Here is a 25000-nt window from a genome sequence, read left to right as displayed (position 1 = left end):
CATATATATTTATGTGTTATTATGTGTATATACAGATATATTTATGTGTTACTATGTGTATATACATATATATTTATGTGTTACTATGTGTATATACATATATATTTATGTGTTATTATGTGTATATACATATATATTTATGTGTTACTATGTGTATATACATATATATTTATGTGTTAATATGTGTATATACATATATATTTATGTGTTAATATGTGTATATACATATATATTTATGTGTTAATGTGTGTATATACATATATATTTATGTGTTTATATGTGTATATACATATATATTTATGTGTTAATATGTGTATATACATCTATATTTATGTGTTAATATGTGTATATAAATATGTGTATATACATATATATTTATGTGTTAATGTGTGTATATACATATATATTTATGTGTTACTATGTGTATATACATATATATTTATGTGTTACTATGTGTATATACATATATATTTATGTGTTAATATGTGTATATACATATATATTTATGTGTTAATATGCTTATATACATATATATTTATGTGTTAATGTGTGTATATACATATATATTTATGTGTTAATGTATGTATGTACAGATATATTTATGTGTTAATGTGTGTATATACATATATATTTATGTGTTAATGTGTGTATATACATATATATTTATGTGTTAATGTGTGTATATACATATATATTTATGTGTTAATGTGTGTATATACATATATATTTATGTGTTAATGTGTGTATATACATATATATTTATGTGTTAATGTGTGTATATACATATATATTTATGTGTTAATGTGTGTATATACATATATATTTATGTGTTAATGTGTGTATATACATATATATTTATGTGTTAATGTGTGTATATACATATATATTTATGTGTTAATGTGTGTATATACATATATATTTATGTGTTAATGTGTGTATATACATATATATTTATGTGTTAATGTGTGTATATACATATATATTTATGTGTTAATGTGTGTATATACATATATATTTATGTGTTAATGTGTGTATATACATATATATTTATGTGTTAATGTGTGTATATACATATATATTTATGTGTTAATGTGTGTATATACATATATATTTATGTGTTAATGTGTGTATATACATATATATTTATGTGTTAATGTGTGTATATACATATATATTTATGTGTTAATGTGTGTATATACATATATATTTATGTGTTAATGTGTGTATATACATATATATTTATGTGTTAATATGTGTATATACATATATATTTATGTGTTAATGTGTGTATATAGATATATATTTATGTGTTACTATGTGTATATACATATATATTTATGTGTTAACATGTGTATATACATATATATTTATGTGTTAATGTGTGTATATAGATATATATTTATGTGTTACTATGTGTATATACATATATATTTATGTGTTAATATGCTTATATACATATATATTTATGTGTTAATGTGTGTATATAGATATATATTTATGTGTTACTATGTGTATATACATATATATTTATGTGTTAATATGCTTATATACATATATATTTATGTGTTATTATGTGTATATACAGATATATTTATGTTACTATGTGTATATACATATATATTTATGTGTTATTATGCATATATACATATATATTTATGTGTTACTATGTGTATATACATATATATTTATGTGTTACTATGTGTATATACATATATATTTATGTGTTATTATGTGTATATACAGATATATTTATGTTACTATGTGTATATACATATATATTTATGTGTTACTATGTGTATATACAGATATATTTATGTTACTATGTGTATATACATATATATTTATGTGTTAATATGTGTATATACATATATATTTATGTGTTAATGTGTGTATATACATATATATTTATGTGTTAATGTGTGTATATACATATATATTTATGTGTTAATGTGTGTATATACATATATATTTATGTGTTAATGTGTGTATATACATATATATTTATGTGTTAATGTGTGTATATTGTGTTAATGTGTGTATATACATATATATTTATGTGTTAATGTGTGTATATACATATATATTTATGTGTTAATGTGTGTATATACATATATATTTATGTGTTAATGTGTGTATATACATATATATTTATGTGTTAATGTGTGTATATACATATATATTTATGTGTTAATGTGTGTATATACATATATATTTATGTGTTAATGTGTGTATATACATATATATTTATGTGTTAGTATGTGTATAAACATATATATTTATGTGTTAATGTGTGTATATACATATATATTTATGTGTTAGTATGTGTATAAACATATATATTTATGTGTTAATGTGTGTATATACATATATATTTATGTGTTAGTATGTGTATAAACATATATATTTATGTGTTAATGTGTGTATATACATATATATTTATGTGTTACTATGTGTATATACATATATATTTATGTGTTAATGTGTGTATATACATATATATTTATGTGTTACTATGTGTATATACATATATATTTATGTGTTACTATGTGTATATACATATATATTTATGTGTTACTATGTGTATATACATATATATTTATGTGTTACTATGTGTATATACAGATATATTTATGTGTTAATGTGTGTATATACATATATATATTTATGTGTTAATATGTGTATATACATATATATTTATGTGTTACTATGTGTATATACATATATATTTATGTGTTACTATGTGTATATACAGATATATTTATGTGTTACTATGTGTATATACATATATATTTATGTGTTACTATGTGTATATACATATATATTTATGTGTTAATGTGTGTATATACATATATATTTATGTGTTACTATGTGTATATACATATATATTTATGTGTTACTATGTGTATATACATATATATTTATGTGTTAATGTGTGTATATACATATATATTTATGTGTTACTATGTGTATATACAGATATATTTATGTGTTAATATGTGTATATACATATATATTTATGTGTTAGTATGTGTATATACATATATATTTATGTGTTACTATGTGTATATACATATATATTTATGTGTTACTATGTGTATATACATATATATTTATGTGTTACTATGTGTATATACAGATATATTTATGTGTTAATATGTGTATATACATATATATATTTATGTGTTACTATGTGTATATACATATATATTTATGTGTTAGTATGTGTATATACATATATATTTATGTGTTACTATGTGTATATACATATATATTTATGTGTTAGTATGTGTATATACATATATATTTATGTGTTAGTATGTGTATATACATATATATTTATGTGTTACTATGTGTATATACATATATATTTATGTGTTAGTATGTGTATATACATATATATTTATGTGTTAGTATGTGTATATACATATATATTTATGTGTTACTATGTGTATATACATATATATTTATGTGTTAGTATGTGTATATACATATATATTTATGTGTTACTATGTGTATATACATATATATTTATGTGTTAATATGTGTATGTACAGATATATTTATGTGTTAATATGTGTATGTACAGATATATTTATGTGTTAATATGTGTATATACATATATATTTGTGTGTTAATGTGTGTATATACATATATATTTATGTGTTACTATGTGTATATACATATATATTTATGTGTTATGTGTGTATATACATATATATTTATGTGTTAATATGTGTATGTACAGATATATTTATGTGTTAATATGTGTATGTACAGATATATTTATGTGTTAATATGTGTATATACATATATATTTGTGTGTTAATGTGTGTATATACATATATATTTATGTGTTACTATGTGTATATACATATATATTTATGTGTTAATGTGTGTATATACATATATATTTATGTGTTACTATGTGTATATACATATATATTTATGTGTTATGTGTGTATATACATATATATTTATGTGTTACTATGTGTATATACATATATATTTATGTGTTACTATGTGTATATACATATATATTTATGTGTTAATATGTGTATATACATATATATTTATGTGTTAATATGTGTATATACATATATATTTATGTGTTATTATGTGTATATACAGATATATTTATGTGTTACTATGTGTATATACATATATATATTTATGTGTTACTGTGTGTATATACATATATATTTATGTGTTACTATGTGTATATACATATATATTTATGTGTTACTATGTGTATATACATATATATTTGTGTGTTAATGTGTGTATATACATATATATTTATGTGTTAATGTGTGTATATACATATATATTTATGTGTTAATGTGTGTATATACAGATATATTTATGTGTTACTATGTGTATATACATATATATTTGTGTGTTACTATGTGTATATACATATATATTTATGTGTTATTATGTGTATATACATATATATTTATGTGTTAATGTGTGTATATACAGATATATTTATGTGTTACTATGTGTATATACATATATATTTGTGTGTTACTATGTGTATATACATATATATTAATGTGTTACTATGTGTATATACATATATATTTATGTGTTAATGTGTGTGTATATACATATATATTTATGTGTTAATATGTGTATATACATATATATTTATGTGTTAGTATGTGTATATACATATATATTTATGTGTTACTATGTGTATATACATATATATTTATGTGTTATTATGTGTATATACATATATATTTATGTGTTACTATGTGTATATACATATATATTTATGTGTTACTATGTGTATATACATATATATTTATGTGTTACTATGTGTATATACATATATATTTATGTGTTACTATGTGTATATATATATATTTATGTGTTACTATGTGTATATACAAATATATTTATGTGTTAATGTGTGTATATACATAAATATTTACAATTTGCTGCCATCACTGCACGACTTACCCCCTTTGCTGCGCTATTTCTCATGCTGTGTCTATCATCATGAGAACGAGGCTCCGATTGGTCACGTTCGCATTGCAGCTAACTTGTAATACCAGTGCACATTTACGTGTGCTGGTATTGCTTAGTGGAGCGCAAATTTCGCTTTTGCAAAAGCAATATTTTGCACTCCACTTGTAATCTAGCCCTTAATGTTTTTACACGTAGAAATGTGATTGATTGCTCTGGTTGTCACTGGGCTTTAAAATATTACAAAACATATAGTAGTATACATGAGATGTACAAAGCAGTGAGTCACATGCATTGAAGATACTCAATTCCCTTTAATTTTGTCTATCTGATCAGCACAATTAGACTCATTACATGAATTATTGTGTTTATAGAAGTAAAGCTTGCTTACTCATTGCAAAGACATGTCTGTACTACACAGGCAGCATACCAGAATAAACAATACCTTTATAAACAGTAAAACAGTTTCTTTGTAAAGCTTGGTGTAAAATGTAACACCTGTAGATACTTTAAATAGAAAGGTATTTACACCCTTGCACACAGCAGAAATACAGCTCTGAACTTATAGAGCACTGCTGGCCTGGGGCGCGATCCGATATAGATCGCAGTCTGCGGCGCAAGCGAGGGAACCCGCGTCGCCCGCAGTTTCAGCTCGCAACTCGAGCTATCCAATATGCGGCGCCGTCACTTGCTAAAGTGGCGCAAGTCTCACAAAACAGCGATGTCCAGAAATCTGCGTAAGTACAGATTTTTGGAGTTGCCAGTGACTTGCGCCACGTTAGAAACTGCCGACGCCTATAAAACCTGACTAAAGTCTAAATCACCCGCACTGTCTAACACGCCTCCTAAACATAGCCCGACACGTCTAACCCTCTATCCCCCCTCACTAGCCTAACAATAAAAAAAGTTATTAACCCCTAAACCGCTGCTCCCGTACCTCGCCGCAACCTAATAAAGTTATTAACCCCTAAACCCCCGCTCCCGTACCCCGCCGCCAGCTATATTAAATCTATAACCCCCTAAAGTGAGCCCCTAACACCGCCGCCATCTCTATTAAAATTATTAACCCCTAATGTAAGCCCCTTACACCGCCGCCATCTCTATTAAAATTATTAACCCCTAATGTAAGCCCCTTACACCGCCGCTATCTCTATTAAAATTATTAACCCCTAATGTAAGCCCCTTACACCGCCGCCATCTCTATTAAAATTATTAACTCCTAATGTAAGCCCCTTACACCGCCGCCATCTCTATTAAAATTATTAACCCCTAATTTAATCTACCTACCCCGCCGCCAGCTATATTATCTATATTAACCCTAAGTATATTATAGTTAATATAGTTATTACATTATATATATTAACTATATTAACCCTAATTATATTAGGGTTAATATAGTTAATATAGTTACTATAGTATTTATATTAACTATATTAACTCTATCTAACCCTAACACCCCTAACTAAATTTATATTAAATTAATCTAATTCATATTATAAACTAAAATATTCCTATTTAAATCTAAATACTTACCTATAAAATAAACCCTAAGATAGCTACAATATAATTAATAATTACATTGTAGCTATGTTAGGGTTAATATTTATTTTACAGGTAAATTGTTAATTATTTTAACTAGGTATAATAGCTATTAAATAGTTATTAACTATTTAATATCTACCTAGTTAAAATAATTACCCAATTACCTGTAAAATAAATCCTAACCTAAGTTACAAATACACCTACACTATCAATAAATTAAATAAACTACAAATATCTATCTAAAAATACAATTAAATAAACTAAACTAAATTACAAAAAAAAAGCAAACACTAATTACAAAAAATAAAAAAAATTACAAGATTTTTAAGCTAATTACACCTATTCTAAGCCCCCTAATAAAATACTAAAGCCCCCCAAAATAAAAAAAATTCCCTGCCCTATTCTAAATTAAAAAAAGTTCAAAGCTCTTTACCTTACCAGCCCTTAAAAGGGCCTTTTGTGGGGCATGCCCCAAAGAATTCAGCTCATTTGCATTTAAAAACATATACAATACCCCCCCCCATTACAACCCACCACCCACATACCCCTATTCTAAACCCACCCAAACCCCCCTTAAAAAAGCCTAACACTACCCCCCTGAAGATCTCCCTACCTTGTCTTCACCACACCGGGCCGAACTCCTCATCCGATCCGGGCGATGTCTTGCTCCAAGCGGCAAAGAAGAATTCTTCCTCCGGCGATGTCTTCCTCCAAGCGGCAAAGAAGAATTCTTCCTCTGGCGATGTCTTCCTCCAAGCGGCAAAGAAGAATTCTTCCTCCCGGCGACGTCTTCCTCCAAGCGGCAGCAAAGTCTTCTTCCTTCCGGCAGCATCTTCCATGAAGCGGCATCTTCAATCATCTTTTTTCGCTCCGCCGCCGCGGATCATCCATCCCGGCCGACGACTGAACGACGAATGAGGTACCTTTAAATGACGTCATCCAAGATGGCGTCCGCCGAATTCCGATTGGCTGATAGGATTCTATCAGCCAATCGGAATTAAGTTAGAAAAATCTGATTGGCTGATTGAATCAGCCAATCAGATTCAAGTTCAATCCGATTGGCTGATTCAGGGGGGTAGTGTTAGGCTTTTTTAAGGGGGGTTTGGGTGGGTTTAGAATAGGGGTATGTGGGTGGTGGGTTGTAATGGGGGGGGGGTATTGTATATGTTTTTAAATGCAAAAGAGCTGAATTCTTTGGGGCATGCCCCACAAAAGGCCCTTTTAAGGGCTAGTAAGGTAAAGAGCTTTGAACTTTTTTTAATTTAGAATAGGGCAGGGAATTTTTTTTATTTTGGGGGGCTTTATTATTTTATTAGGGGGCTTAGAATAGGTGTAATTAGCTTAAAAATCTTGTAATCTTTTTTTTATTTTTTGTAATTTAGTGTGTTTTTTTTTGTAATTTAGTTTAGTTTATTTAATTGTATTTTTAGATAGATATTTGTAGTTTATTTAATTTATTGATAGTGTAGGTGTATTTGTAACTTAGGTTAGGATTTTTTTTACAGGTTATTGGGTAATTATTTTAACTAGGTAGATATTAAATAGTTAATAACTATTTAATAGCTATTATACCTAGTTAAAATAATTAACAATTTACCTGTAAAATAAATATTAACCCTAACATAGCTACAATGTAATTATTAATTATATTGTAGCTACCTTAGGGTTTATTTTATAGGTAAGTATTTAGATTTAAATAGGAATATTTTAGTTTATAATATGAATTAGATTAATTTAATATAAATTTAGTTAGTGGTGTTAGGGTTAGATAGAGTTAATATAGTTAATATAAATACTATAGTAACTATATTAACTATATTAACCCTAATATAATTAGGGTTAATATAGTTAATATATATAATGTAATAACTATATTAACTATAATATACTTAGGGTTAATATAGATAATATAGCTGGCGGCGGGGTAGGTAGATTAAATTAGGGGTTAATAATTTTAATAGAGATGGCGGCGGTGTAAGGGGCTTACATTAGGGGTTAATAATATTAATATAGCTGGCGGCGGTATAGGGGGATTAGATTAGGGGTTAATAATTTTTATATAGGTGGTGGCGGTGTAAGGGGTCAGATTAGGGGATAGATAAGGTAGATGACAGCGGTGTAAGGGGTTCACATTAGGGGATAGATAAGGTAGGTGGCGGCGGTTTTAGGGGTTCACATTAGGCGATAGATAAGGTAGATGGCGGCGGTTTTAGGGGCTCAGAGTAGGGGGTTAGTTTATGTAGATGGCGGCGGGGTCCGGGAGCGGCGGTTTAGGGGTTAATAACTTTATTAGGGATTTCGGCGGGGGGGGGGATCGCGGTTGACAGGTAGATAGACATTGCGCATGTGTTAGGTGTTAGGTTTTATTTAGCAGATCGCGGGTGACAGGTAGATAGACATTGAGCATGCGTTAGGTGTTAGGTTTATTTTCTAGTTAGTTTAGGGAGTTACGGGGCTCCAATAGTCAGCGTAAGGCTTCTTACGGCTGCTTTTTGTGGCGAGATGAAAATGGAGTACGATTTCTCCATTTTCGCCACGTAAGTCCTTACGCTGCATATTGGATACCAATACGCCGTATATGTGATACCAAACCAGCGTAAAAATTTTCGTCGCCGGCTTTTGCGGGCGACGATTTTTATCGGATCGACCCCCTGGAGCAGATAATGCCACTGATCTAATCAGCAACGCTAGCTGCACAACTCAGATGGGGAGCTAGCTCTGATGATTGGATCAGCGGCATTTTGGTTGAGTGCTCTACCAGTCCCAAGAGGTGTTACTATATGTTTGCAGGGGTTAAAAACACAGTGCTGCTGGGTCACAAGTCTTAAAATGAAGCAATTACAGGGCAATTATAGTAAAAAATTACATGTTCTAATCTAATAGAGCATGTCATTTTTTTACTATAATTGCCCTTTAATGGCTTCATTTAAAATCCATTGTGGTGGGGCATAGAATCAAAACTATGTAAATGGTGTCGCTGTCCAAATACAGCTAGAGGGCATTAGTTCCTGTGTGCCATATAGATAACATTGTACTCACCCCTGTGGAGTTACTTAGGAGTGGACACTGATTGCAAGTCTGTCAAAAGAACTGAGATAAGGGGGCAGTCTGCAGATGCTTAGATACAAGGTAATCCTAGAGGTAAAAAGTGTATTAGCTGCTTATGCAAAACTGAAGAATGGGTAATAAAGGGAGTATCTATCTTTTTAAACAATAAAAATGTTGATGTAATAGACTATCTCTTTAAATCTCTCTGCAACAATACAGAAGATATCCAGTGACCATCGTCTGCATGGAGATAACAGCTGCAAGGGTCATGAGATCCTCTGTATATGAAGAAATAGGTTGATTAACTGATGCAGGGGTGGAACTACCATTGGTGCAACAGGTGCAGTGGCACCAAGGCTTTAGGGCTGTAGGGGGCCCTAGCATCCAGTTTATACATAGGCGTATGCAGAATATTTACAATCCTAATGCAGGGGAGCCTTTTATTAGTGCATATTTATCTATCATCAAAATCATTAGGAAGAGCAGCATGTATATTACTATTTCTTTCTACTAATGTAACTTTGGGGGGGGGGGGCATTTTTTTGCCCCGCCTTCATCTAGTCATGGGTGCTGCCATGTTGTTATTTAGCTGTCACTGTATCCCAGTGCTGATGAGTTTGCACATGTACAGTAACTCTCTTTTAGATACCTGCGGTGTAACCTAGATTCCAAAATGGCAGCACTGAGAATTAGAGGAAGATGCATGAAATGTATTTAGCGTTTTTTGTCCCTTTAAATACATTTACATAGGACTTTATATGACTCTCTATCTGACGAATACTCTTATGCCCCATCTTCAGTGCGAGTGTTGGTTGTTCATATAGTGAATGTCTAGAAGTTTATTACAGTAAATAAGATACATACTAATATAATACAGTTACAGATTTACAATTATTATTATTATTTTATTTTAGTGACCTTCTTACAACCAATTTTACTGCGTCTCATTATACAGAGGATGGTACATTGGTTACAGAGTCACCCAGCCATTTGGTACGTACGTTTTATCAGATTCCCGTTTCTCACTCCAGTCCGCAAACACCTTTAACAAGGCAGATGATAAAGGGACAATAAAGACAATGATAAAATGCTTGTTTGTGCTAGAGCAATGTATTATTAGACTGTCGCTTGCACAGAACTATGGGATTGATCATAATCTTACTTTGGTGAATTATCTGCATGCTAACAGCTCTTTCAATGTGGATGCTTTTTACAATCAGCAATCTTTATTCTTTTTACTTGCTATGCTTAAAGGGACATGAAACCCACATTTTTTCTTTCATGATTTAGAAAGAGAATGCATTTTTAAACATCTTTCTAATTTACTTCTATTATCTAATTTGTTTTATTCTCTTGATATTCTTTGCTGAAAAGAATATCTAGATATGCTCAGTAGCTGCTGATTGGTTGCTGCACATATAAGCCTCATGTGATTGGCTCACCCATTTGAATTGCTTTTTCTTCAAATAAGGATATCTAAAAAATGAAGCAAAATAAATAATAGAAGTAAATTGTAATGTTGTTTAAATTTGTATGTTCTATCTGAATCATGAAAGAAAGATTTTGAGTTTAGTGGCCCTTTAAAGGGATATGAAACCCCAAATTTTTCTTTTGTGATTCAGACAGAACAAACCATTTTTTTAAAGTTTCCAATTTACATCCTTTATCAAATTTGCTTCATTCCCCTGATATTCTGTGCTGAAGAGAAACCTTGTGGACTGCATGGCAGGAAATAGTGCTGCCCTCTAGTGCTCCTGCTAATGTATAACATTAGTACTACATGACAGGAAACAGTGCTGCCCTCTAGTGCTCTTGTTAATGTATAACATTAGTACTACATGACAGGAAATAGTGCTGCCATCTAGTGCTCCTGCTAATGTATAACATTAGTACTACATGACAGGAAATAGTGCTGCCCTCTAGTGCTCCTGCTAATGTATAACATTAGTACTACATGACAGGAAACAGTGCTGCCCTCTAGTGCTCTTGTTAATGTATAACATTAGTACTACATGACAGGAAATAGTGCTGCCATCTAGTGCTCTTGCTAATGTATAACATTAGTACTACATGACAGGAAATAGTGCTGCCATCTAGTGCTCTTGCTAATGTATAACATTAGTACTACATGACAGGAAACAGTGCTGCCCTCTAGTGCTCTTGTTAATGTATAACATTAGTACTACATGACAGGAAATAGTGCTGCCATCTAGTGCTCTTGCTAATGTATAACATTAGTACTACATGACAGGAAATAGTGCTGCCATCTAGTGCTCTTGCTAATGTATAACATTAGTACTACATGACAGGAAATAGTGCTGCCCTCTAGTGCTCCTGCTAATGTATAACATTAGTACTACATGACAGGAAACAGTGCTGCCCTCTAGTGCTCTTGTTAATGTATAACATTAGTACTACATGACAGGAAATAGTGCTGCCATCTAGTGCTCTTGCTAATGTATAACATTAGTACTACATGACAGGAAATAGTGCTGCCATCTAGTGCTCTTGCTAATGTATAACATTAGTACTACATGACAGGAAATAGTGCTGCCATCTAGTGCTCTTGCTAATGTATAACATTAGTACTACATGACAGGAAATAGTGCTGCCATCTAGTGCTCTTGCTAATGTATAACATAAGTACTACATGACAGGAAATAGTGCTGCCATCCAGTGCTCTTGCTAATGTATAACATTAGTAATACATGACAGGAAATAGTGCTGCCATCCAGTGCTCTTGCTAATGTATAACATTAGTACTACATGACAGGAAATAGTGCTGCCCTCTACTGCTCTTGCTAATGTATAACATTAGTACTACATGACAGGAAATAGTGCTGCCATCTAGTGCTCTTGCTAATGTATAACATTAGTACTACATGACAGGAAATAGTGCTGCCATCTAGTGTTCCTGCTAATGTATAACATTAGTACTACATGACAGGAAATAGTGCTGCCATCTAGTGCTCTTGCTAATGTATAACATTAGTACTACATGACAGGAAATAGCACTGCCATCTAGTGCTCTTGCTTATGTATAACATTAGTACTACATAACAGGAAATAGTGCTGCCATCTAGTGCTCTTGCTAATGTATAACATTAGTACTATATGACAGGAAATAGTGCTGCCCTCTAGTGCTCTTGCTAATGTATAACATTAGTACTACATGACAGGAAATAGTGCTGCCCTCTAGTGCTCCTGCTAATGTATAACATTAGTACTACATGACAGGAAATAGTGCTGCCATCTAGTGCTCTTGCTAATGTATAACATTAGTACTACATGACAGGAAATAGTGCTGCCATCTAGTGCTCTTGCTAATGTATAACATTAGTACTACATGACAGGAAATAGTGCTGCCATCTAATGCTCTTGCTAATGTATAACATTAGTACTACATGACAGGAAATAGTGCTGCCATCTAATGCTCTTGCTAATGTATAACATTAGTACTACATGACAGGAAATAGTGCTTCCCTCTAGTGCTCTTGTTAATGTATAACATTAGTACTACATGACAGGAAATAGTGCTGCCATCTAGTGCTCTTGCTAATGTATAACATTAGTACTACATGACAGGAAATAGTGCTGCCATCTAGTGCTCTTGGTAATGTATAACATTAGTACTACATGACAGGAAATAGTGCTGCCCTCTAGTGCTCTTGCTAATGTATAACATTAGTACTACATGACAGGAAATAGTGCTGCCATCTAGTGCTCTTGCTAATGTATAACATTAGTACTACATGACAGGAAATAGTGCTGCCATTTAGTGCTCTTGCTAATGTATAACATTAGTACTACATGACAGGAAATAGTGCTGCCATCTAGTGCTCTTGCTAATGTATAACATTAGTACTACATGACAGGAAATAGTGCTGCCACCTAGTGCTCCTGCTAATGTATAACATTAGTACTATATGACAGGAAATAGTGCTGCCATCTAGTGCTCTTGCTAATGTATAACATTAGTACTACATGAAAGGAAATAGTGCTGCCATCTAGTGCTCCTGCTAATGTATAACATCAGTACTACATGACAGGAAATAGTGCTGCCATCTAGTGCTCTTGCTAATGTATAACATTAGTACTACATGACAGGAAATAGTGCTGACATCTAGTGCTATTGCTAATGTATAACATTAGTACTTCATGACAGGAAATAGTGCTGCCATCTAGTGCTCTTGCTAATGTATAACATTAGTACTATATGACAGGAAATAGCGCTGCCATCTAGTGCTCTTGCTTATGTATAACATTAGTACTATATGACAGGAAATAGCGCTGCCATCTAGTGCTCTTGCTAATGTATAACATTAGTACTACATGACAGGAAATAGTGCTGCCCTCTAGTGCTCTTACTAATGTATAACATTAGTACTACATGACAGGAAATAGTGCTGCCCTCTAGTGCTCTTGTTAATGTATAACATTAGTACTACATGACAGGAAATAGTGCTGCCCTCTAGTGCTCCTGCTAATATATAACATTAGTACTACATGACAGGAAATAGTGCTGCCCTCTAGTGCTCTTGCTAATGTATAACATTAGTACTACATGACAGGAAATAGTGCTGCCATCTAGTGCTCTTGCTAATGTATAACATTAGTACTACATGACAGGAAATAGTGCTGCCATCTAGTGCTCTTGCTAATGTATAACATTAGTACTACATGACAGGAAATAGTGCTGCCATCTAGTGCTCTTGCTAATGTATAACATCAGTACTACATGACAGGAAATAGTGCTGCTATCTAGTGCTCTTGCTAATGTATAACATTAGTACTACATGACAGAAAATAGTGCTGCCATCTAGTGCTCTTGCTAATGTATAACATTAGTACTACATGACAGGAAATAGTGCTGCCATCTAGTGCTCTTGCTAATGTATAACATTAGTACCACATGACAGGAAATAGTGCTGCCATCTAGTGCTCTTACTAATGTATAACATTAGTACTACATGACAGGAAATAGTGCTGCCATCTAGTGCTCTTACTAATGTATAACATTAGTACTACATGACAGGAAATAGTGCTGCCATCTAGTGCTCTTGCTAATGTATAACATTAGTACTACATGACAGGAAATAGTGCTGCCATCTAGTGCTCTTGGTAATGTATAACATTAGTACTACATGACAGGAAATAGTGCTGCCATCTAGTGTTCATTGATAATGTATAATATTAGTACTATATGACAGGAAATAGTGCTGCCATCTAGTGCTCTTGCTAATGTATAACATTAGTACTACATGACAGGAAATAGTGCTGCCCTCTAGTGCTCTTGCTAATGTATAACATTAGTACTATATGACAGGAAATAGTGCTGCCCTCTAGTGCTCTTGCTAATGAATAACATTAGTACTAGATGACAGGAAATAGTGCTGTCATCTAGTGTTCTTGCTAATGTATAACATTAGTACTATATGACAGGAAATAGTGCTGCCATCTAGTGCTCTTGCTAATGTATAACATTAGTACTACATGACAGGAAATAGTGCTGCCCTCTAGTGCTCTTGCTAATGTATAACATTAGTACTATATGACAGGAAATAGTGCTGCCCTCTAGTGCTCTTGCTAATGAATAACATTAGTACTAGATGACAGGAAATAGTGCTGTCATCTAGTGTTCTTGCTAATGTATAACATTAGTACTATATGACAGGAAATAGTGCTGCCATCTAGTGCTCTTGCTAATGTATAACATTAGTACTACATGACAGGAAATAGTGCTGCCATCTAGTGCTCTTGCTACTGTATAACATTAGTACTACATGACAGGAAATAGTGCTGCCATCTAGTGCTCTTGCTACTGTATAACATTAGTACTACATGACAGGAAATAGTGCTGCCATCTAGTGCTCTTGCTACTGTATAACATTAGTACTACATGACAGGCAATAGTGCTGCCATCTAGTGCTCTTGCTACTGTATAACATTAGTAGTACATGACAGGAAATAGTGCTACCATCTAGTGCTCCTGCTAATGTATAACATTAGTACTACATGACAGGAAATAGTGCTGCCATCTAGTGCTCTTGCTAATGTATAACATTAGTACTACATGACAGGAAATAGTGCTGCCATCTAGTGCTCTTGCTACTGTATAACATTAGTACTACATGACAGGCAATAGTGCTGCCATCTAGTGCTCTTGCTACTGTATAACATTAGTAGTACATGACAGGAAATAGTGCTACCATCTAGTGCTCCTGCTAATGTATAACATTAGTACTACATGACAGGAAATAGTGCTGCCATCTAGTGCTCTTGCTAATGTATAACATTAGTACTACATGACAGGAAATAGTGCTGCCCTCTAGTGCTCTTGCAAATAGATAACAATCTTGCAAAACTGCTGCCATATAGTGCTCCAGAAATGGGCTGGCTCATAAGCTTGCATCCCTGCTTTTCAACAAACAATACTAAGAAAACAAAGAAAATTGATAATAGAAGTAAATTAGAACTTTTTAAATCTGAATCATGAAATTAAAAAAAATAGGTTTCATGTCCCTTTAAAGTAAAAATGAAACCTTCATGATTCAGATAGAGCATGCCATTTTGAGAGACTTTCTTATTTACTTCCATTGTAAAATTGTGCATAATCTTTTAATATGCACACTTCCTGAGGCACCAGCTGCTACTGAGCATGTGCAAGAGTTCACTGTGTATACATGCATGAGACTGTGATTGGCTGTCACATGATACAGGGGGACTAGCAAAGTAAAGGACATTTTGAAATTTGTTTGAAAAAAATCTATTGCTTAGAGTAGGCGCAATTGCATTTTCATGGCTTCACTGCTAACCTAAGCGGCTCCGGGATACCCACAGGAAGTCTTTTTCATTCAATAAGGTGAGGTTTCTACATCTTAGCCAATAGCCACGCTTACATACAGCACAAGACTTTTGCCATGGGGGGCCGGAGCCCCTTATGTTAACAAGGAAGCCATGGCAAAATAACGGTACCTTCTGCACAGTTGAATGAAGCTCACCTTTATTTTTAGTGCAGGTCAATCCTAGCATTTTTGAAGTGATAGGATTTACTGTCACTTTAATTGATACTTTATTAATAATCACTAATCTTGCTACTTTTGTGTTTATTAACGTTTTGTGGGGGTTTCATAAAAAAAAAAAAAAAAAAGATTTTACTAACAGAAGAGAAGAAAATAATGTGCTACAACTTAGCTATTAAAATTTGTATAATATTACAGGGCAGTAGTGGCATTGCCAGGGAGAATAAACCCCTCCCCGCCACAAAGAAAAATGCCTCAACCCCATGTGCACCCCAGGGGTAGTAATTACTGATTTTCCTCCACTACTGTGCCAGCGGCGCTCATGCCCCCCATGGCACAGCCAACAAGTCACTGGTGAGCCTCCTAGGAGCGCCCCCTGGTGTAATTTGTAGAGATGACACTGCAGGACAAACTATATATTGAACCGTGGCCATACTGTTATCTGACGGACATTTGTCCGACTGACATTTGTGTGACGGATAATATTCCGACAGACAAATGGCCGTTGGATAACAGTCTGGGCACGAGATAGATAAATAGATAAGGATAGATATAGATCAAAAGATATATAGATAAATATAGAAAAATAAACAGATAGATAGACAGATAGTTAAAAGCACGTCACTGGGAGATGGGAACCATGACTAGGTTCCCAGAGGCGGTTGCGGCGCCCAAGGCTCTTATTAGAACAGAACACTTTAGAGCGTATCTGCCCTCGGCCTACATCGGAACACAGTCTCTCGGACATATGTCTGATGGACAAATGTCCGTTGGCATTTTGTCCGTCAGCATTTTGTCCGAGCACCATATTGAACAGTTGACTTTAGTACAATTTGGGCTGGATTAAAAGTGGAGCAATAAATTATCGTGCTCCAGCAAACAGACAAATTTGCCATTTGCGGGAGTGAGATTATTAACCAGCCACTTGTTACCACAAGCTCGTGGTAGCAATTAGTGCTAAGAAAATTAACCAGAGATCCGATTCTGCGCTACTTAATTCCTTTGCTCTGCGAGGTTCTGATGCCATCTCTGAGCCTATGAAAAGCGCAAGCTCGTGAGCGCAAAGCTTCCTAGAAATGTGAACGAGATCTTGCATTCGCATTGTGATTTCCTTGCATAACCAGCGCACATTATCGTGTGCTGGTATTAAAAAGTGGAGCGCTAATATCGCTTGTGCGCAAGCAATATTTATTGCTCCACTTGTAATCTAGCCGTTTATCTGCAAATCAAGTCAGTGGCTCATTGTATTAGGCACTACTCAGATAAACAGTTGAGTCAGAAAATCAGTTACTTATTTTTTTATTATGTGGTTGATCACAATCTATTGTTTCTTAATTGTGGATGTTAACGGCTTATAAAGAGCTGAGATTTTAAAAATATATCAAATTATTTATTTACAAAAATCACCCATAAACTTTAATGGTGTTTTTCTGTTGAGAATTATTTGATAAGTTTTCTAAATGATTGTGATAAACCCCAATATCAGCCAAAGCACAGCAATCGTTAACTGCTAATAACAAGTGCAAGATTGTGGTTGACCCTTATGTTTACAAAGACCTATTGGTTAAGTGCCATTGAACTGCGGAATACACCTTATCACCATCTTCTCCCAGCTCTCTGTTATCACCAGCTCTTGTTATACTTATGCTATAGTTAGTGATGTCGCGAATAGTTCGCCGGCGAATAGTTCCCGGCGAACATAGCATGTTCGCGTTCGCCGCGAAGGGCGAACATATGCGATGTTCGGTCTGCCCCCTATTCATCATCATTGAGTAAACTTTGACCCTGTACCTCACAGTCAGCAGACACATTCCAGCCAATCAGCAGCAAACCCTCCCTCCCAGACCCTCCCACCTCCTGGACAGCATCCATTTTAGATTAATTCGGAAGCTGCATTCTTAGTGAGAGGAGGGACAGTGTAGCTGCTGCTGATTTAATAGGGAAATCGATAGCTAGGCTAGTGTATTCAGTGTCCACTACAGTCCTGAAGGACTCATCTGATCTCTGCTGTAAGGACAGCACCCCAAAAAGCCCTTTTTAGGGCTAGAACATCAGTCTGCTTTTTTTTTTTTTTTCCCTGTGTAATCTAATTGCAGTTGCCTGCCTGCCAGCGTGTGTGTCAGGCTCACAGCGTATACTGTGCCCACTTGCCCAGTGCCACCACTCATATCTGGTGTAACAGTAGTGTACATTTAAAAAAAACAACACTTTTTTGACTGTGAAATAATAGCAGTCAGTTTCCTTCACACGTGTGCGTTTCAGGGCCTGCCAGGGCACAGTGTCACACCAGTTGAACTCATATCTGGTGTAACAGTAGTGTACATTAACCCCTTAATGACCACAGCACTTTTCCATTTTCTGTCCGTTTGGGACCAGGGCTATTTTTACATTTCTGCGGTGTTTGTGTTTAGCTGTAATTTTCCTCTTACTCGTTTACTGTACCCACACATATTATATACCGTTTTTCTCGCCATTAAATGGAATTTCTAAAGATACCATTATTTTCATAATATCCTATAATTTACTATAAAAAAATTATAAAATATGAGGAAAAAATGGAAAAAACACACTTTTTCTAACTTTGACCCCCAAAATCTGTTACTCATCTACAACCACCAAAAAACACCCATGCTAAATAGTTTCTAAATTTTGTCCTGAGTTTAGAAATACCCAATGTTTACATGTTCTTTGCTTTTTTTGCAATTTATGGGGCAATAAATACAAGTAGCACTTTGCTATTTCCAAACCACTTTTTTTCAAAATTAGCGCTAGTTACATTGGAACACTGATATCTGTCAGGAATCCCTGAATAGCCATTGACATGTATATATTTTTTTTTAGAAGACATCCCAAAGTATTGATCTAGGCCCATTTTGGTATATTTCATGCCACCATTTCACCACCAAATGCGATCAAATAAAAAAAATTGTTCACTTTTTCACAAATTTTTTCACAAACTTTAGGTTTCTCACTGAAATGATTTACAAATAGCTTGTGCAATTATGGCATAAATGGTTGTAAATGCTTCTCTGGGATCCCCTTTTTTCAGAAATAGCAGACATATATGGCTTTGGCATTGCTTTTTGGTAATTAGAAGGCCGCTAAATGCCGCTGCGCACCACACATGTATTATGCTCAGCAGTGCAGGGGTTAATTAGAGAGCTTGTAGGGAGCTTGTAGGGTTAATTTTAGCTTTAGTGTAGTGTAGTAGACAACCCCAAGTATTGATCTAGGCCCATTTTGGTATATTTCATGCCACCAGTTTCACCGCCAAATGCAATCAAATTAAAAAAAATAGTCAACTTTTTCCAAACTTTAGGTTTCTCACTGAAATTATTTACAAACAGCTTGTGCAATTATGGCACAAATAGTTGTAAATGCTTCTCTGGGATCCCCTTTGTTCAGAAATAGCAGACATATATGGCTTTGGCTTGCTTTTTGGTAGTTAGAAGGCCACTAAATGCAACTGCGCACAACACATGAATTATGCCCAGCAGTGAAGGGGTTAATTAGGTAGCTTGTAGGGAGCTTGCAGGGTTAATTTTAGCTTTAGTGTAGAGATCAGCTTCCCACCTGACACATCAGACCCCCTGATCCCTCCCAAAGAGCTCTCTTCCCTCCCCCACCCCACAATTGTCCCTGCCATCTTAAGCACGCCAATCAACGCATGCTGTTGCCACCACCAGAATGCCGTGATTGCAGAGCTCAGGTACAACCTTGTTCAAATGGGGAGTTTGCTGTTGTGCAAATGGACTGTTTGCGGTTGTTTGCGGTGTGTTAAACAGGGAGTTTGGTCTGTCACTGTGAAGCGGGCGTAAACTTACACTACCTGATCGATACAACATCATACGTGATGTTTTAAAGCACGTTATTCCAAACAATTTAGGAATGTTAGGTGATTTATGCCCTTTATGGATTAAAACCAGACTCTGCATCAACTATGTAATTTTCCGTGGGAGTTTTGCCATGGATCCCCCTCCGGCATGCCACAGTCCAGGTGTTAGTCCCCTTGAAACAACTTTTCCATCACTATTGTGGCCAGAAAGAGTCCCTGTGGGTTTTAAAATTCGCCTGTCTATTGAAGTCTATGGCGGTTCGCCCGGTTCGCCGGTTCACGAACATTTGCGGAAGTTCGCGTTCGCCGTTCGCGAACTGAAAATTTTAGGTTTGCGACATCACTAGCTATAGTCATACTATGTTCTCTAGTGATTCTTACAGGTAACAAACAGGTGAGGCTGGAGAGGCCATTTACTGAATATTATCTATTAGCACTAGATCTACATATCTTAATAAACTGACTCCAGACAATATGATTTTACTCTGTGCCGTTTAGCTTCACCATTGGAAATAATGACTTCTTGCACAATTGTTAGAATTGGTTTTATTCTGTTTACTGTAGGAAACACACCATGTTGGAGTAGCATTGCCCAGCTGCTGTATAATGGCCTTGTGACTACAGGGCACAATCACTAATTAGTTGTTTATATGACCTCACATACCATGCACGCTGTGGCAGGCTTGGGTAACTATTGTTTGCTCTGGAGCAGGGAAGAATGTCCATTTGCACTCTCAGAAAATACATACCAGCTAGTTTAACCCTCAAAACCACAAGGTTTGCAGCTCTCAAGTAGGAAACCAGTTATGAGCCAATCAAGGGAACCATTTGCACAGAGCTGTTAATCCTCAGATGGTTTCTGCTCAAGTACTACAGGGCTTTGCCTCGGTGTTTAACCTATTTGTGGAGGTTAATAAACATTAATTTATTTAGGGTCAGTAATGTTGTAATGAAAGGGATCATGTCATTTGTGAATTAGAATGTCTCTTTAATCTTTATATCAGTGTCATTCATCAGGGTGCTGTAGGCTAATCTGGGCCGTGGTGTTAAAACCTGTGGTGTGTCTAATGGTAATGAGATGCTGCTCTGGTAAAGTGATATTTCCTTCTGCTCCATGCTAATCCGGCAGATACAATAACTCGGCACAACCATGAACAGCTACATAAATGTTCCCACACACATAATAATGTCAGTTACAGTCTGTGCTTGTTGTACACACACATAATAATGTCAGTTACAGTCTGTGCTTGTTGTACACACACATAACAATGTCAGTTACAGTCTGTGCTTGTTGTACACACACATAACAATGTCAGTTACAGTCTGTGCTTGTTGTACACACACATAACAATGTCAGTTACAATCTGTGCTTGTTGTACACACACATAATAATGTCAGTTACAGTCTGTGCTTGTTGTACACACACATAACAATGTCAGTTACAGTCTGTGCTTGTTGTACACACACATAACAATGTCAGTTACAGTCTGTGCTTGTTGTACACACACATAACAATGTCAGTTACAATCTGTGCTTGTTGTACACACACATAACAATGTCAGTTATAGTCTGTGCTTGTTGTACACACACATAACAATGTCAGTTACAGTCTGTGCTTGTTGTACACACACATAACAATGCCAGTTACAGTCTGTGCTTGTTGTACACACACATAACAATGTCAGTTACAGTCTGTGCTTGTTGTACACACACATAACAATGTCAGTTACAGTCTGTGCTTGTTGTACACACACATAATAATGTCAGTTACAGTTTGTGCTTGTTGTACACACACATAATAATGTCAGTTACAGTCTGTGCTTGTTGTACACACACATAATAATGTCAGTTACAGTCTGTGCTTGTTGTACACACACATAATAATGTCAGTTACAGTCTGTGCTTGTTGTACACACACATAATAATGTCAGTTACAGTCTGTGATTGTTGTACACACACATAACAATGTCAGTTACAGTCTGTGCTTGTTGTACACACACATAACAATGTCAGTTACAGTCTGTGCTTGTTGTACACACACATAACAATGTCAGTTACAGTATGTGCTTGTTGTACACACACATAACAATGTCAGTTACAGTCTGTGCTTGTTGTACACACACATAACAATGTCAGTTACAGTCTGTGCTTGTTGTACACACACATAACAATGTCAGTTACAGTCTGTGCTTGTTGTACACACACATAACAATGTCAGTTACAGTCTGTGCTTGTTGTACACACACATAATAATGTCAGTTACAGTTTGTGCTTGTTGTACACACACATAATAATGTCAGTTACAGTCTGTGCTTGTTGTACACACACATAATAATGTCAGTTACAGTCTGTGCTTGTTGTACACACACATAATAATGTCAGTTACAGTCTGTGCTTGTTGTACACACACATAATAATGTCAGTTACAGTCTGTGATTGTTGTACACACACATAACAATGTCAGTTACAGTCTGTGCTTGTTGTACACACACATAACAATGTCAGTTACAGTCTGTGCTTGTTGTACACACACATAATAATGTCAGTTACAGTATGTGCTTGTTGTACACACACATAACAATGTCAGTTACAGTCTGTGCTTGTTGTACACACACATAACAATGTCAGTTACAGTCTGTGCTTGTTGTACACACACATAACAATGTCAGTTACAGTCTGTGCTTGTTGTACACACACATAACAATGTCAGTTACAGTCTGTGCTTGTTGTACACACACATAACAATGTCAGTTACAGTCTGTGCTTGTTGTACACACACATAATAATGTCAGTTACAGTCTGTGATTGTTGTACACACACATAACAATGTCAGTTACAGTCTGTGCTTGTTGTACACACACATAATAATGTCAGTTACAGTATGTGCTTGTTGTACACACACATAACAATGTCAGTTACAGTATGTGCTTGTTGTACACACACATAATAATGTCAGTTACAGTCTGTGATTGTTGTACACACACATAACAATGTCAGTTACAGTCTGTGCTTGTTGTACACACACATAATAATGTCAGTTACAGTATGTGCTTGTTGTACACACACATAATAATGTCAGTTACAGTCTGTGATTGTTGTACACACACATAACAATGTCAGTTACAGTCTGTGCTTGTTGTACACACACATAATAATGTCAGTTACAGTATGTGCTTGTTGTACACACACATAACAATGTCAGTTACAGTCTGTGCTTGTTGTACACACACATAACAATGTCAGTTACAGTCTGTGCTTGTTGTACACATGAGTTGCACATCACTTTAAAAACTGTGAACTCATTAACATTAGAGTGAGTAGTGCTTTTCCAGGGGGCATTTGCCTACCCCCTCCGGGAATCAGTGAAGACAACACGCTATACATTAGTATTTAAAGGGACACTCAAGTCAAAATTAAACTTTCATGATTCAGATACAGCAGCAATTTTAAACAACTTTTCAATTTAGTTCCATTAACAAAATTATCAGTCTTTTTATATTTACACTTTTAAGTCACCAGCTGCCACTGAGCATGTGCAAGAATTCATAGAATATACATATATGCATTTGTGATTGGCTGAAGTCTGTCACATGATACAGGAGAAGTGGAAATATACATAACTTTGAAATTTGTTCAGACTAAGGGGTCAATTTATCAAGCTCCGAATGGAGCTTGATGCCCCGTGTTTCCAGCGAGCCTTCAGGCTCGCCAGAAACAGAAGTTATGAAGCAGTGGTCTAAAGACCGCGGCTCCATAACCTGTCTGCCTGCTCTGAGGCGGCGAACAGAAATCAACCCGATCAAATACGATCAAGTTGATTGACACCCCCTGATAGCTGCCGCGAAATCTGCAGGGGGCGGCATTGCACCAGCAGTTCACAAGAACTACTGGTGCAATGATAAATGCCGACAGCGTATGCTGTCGGCATTTATCATTGTGCGGCTGACATGGTACGCTACATCGTATCATGTCCGCTCGCACTATAATAAATATAATTGCATTGTCTTTTTATCATGCATTTGTTGTTTATGCAAATCTACTGTATTTACTTGTCCTTTAATGAGCAAATTCACTAACAGCTTCTCCCGACCATATTCACTAAAGCTCTATGATCTGAAGAGATTATCTAAGAAGTCTCGTAAGTACTTTTGACTGACTTGCATTTTAGCCAATCAGTGCTAGATCCTAGGAGCTACACGTGCGTGAGCCCAGTGTTATCTATATGACACACATGAACTAATGCCCTCTATTGGTGAAAAACTGTCAAAATGCTTTCAGATTAGAGGTGGCCTTCTAGGTCTAAGAAATTAGCATATGAACCTCCTAGGTTTAGCTTTCAACTAAGAATACCAAGGAAACAAAGAAAAATTGTTGATAAAAGTAAATTGAAAAATTGTTTAAAATGACATGACCTATCTGAATCATGAAAGTTTATTTTGGACTTGACTGTCCCTTTAAATCAACACGTGGGATTTAGAAAGACGTGATTGCTTGTGAGAGGTGCCTCATCTGGTCGTGTCTCACTATCTTAAAGCTGATGAGGTCTTTTGTTTTGCTGTATTTTAATTTTCTTGGTATT

The 25000-nt window shown here is 34.7% G+C and overlaps 1 protein-coding gene across 1 annotated transcript in view; it reads left to right on the top strand.

The window, feature by feature from the left end:
* Positions 1–25000, top strand: part of ADAM33 (ADAM metallopeptidase domain 33) — a 165634-nt gene that overhangs the window by 59177 nt on the left and 81457 nt on the right. The window contains exon 4 of the mRNA XM_053704325.1: positions 10479–10557. Coding sequence (XP_053560300.1) covers positions 10479–10557 — 79 coding nt within the window. The remainder of the gene's footprint in view (positions 1–10478; positions 10558–25000) is intronic.

The sequence above is a fragment of the Bombina bombina genome, chromosome 2, assembly GCF_027579735.1.
Source record: "Bombina bombina isolate aBomBom1 chromosome 2, aBomBom1.pri, whole genome shotgun sequence".
Taxonomy (NCBI): domain Eukaryota; kingdom Metazoa; phylum Chordata; class Amphibia; order Anura; family Bombinatoridae; genus Bombina; species Bombina bombina.
This window is presented reverse-complemented; position numbering and strand designations above follow the sequence as displayed.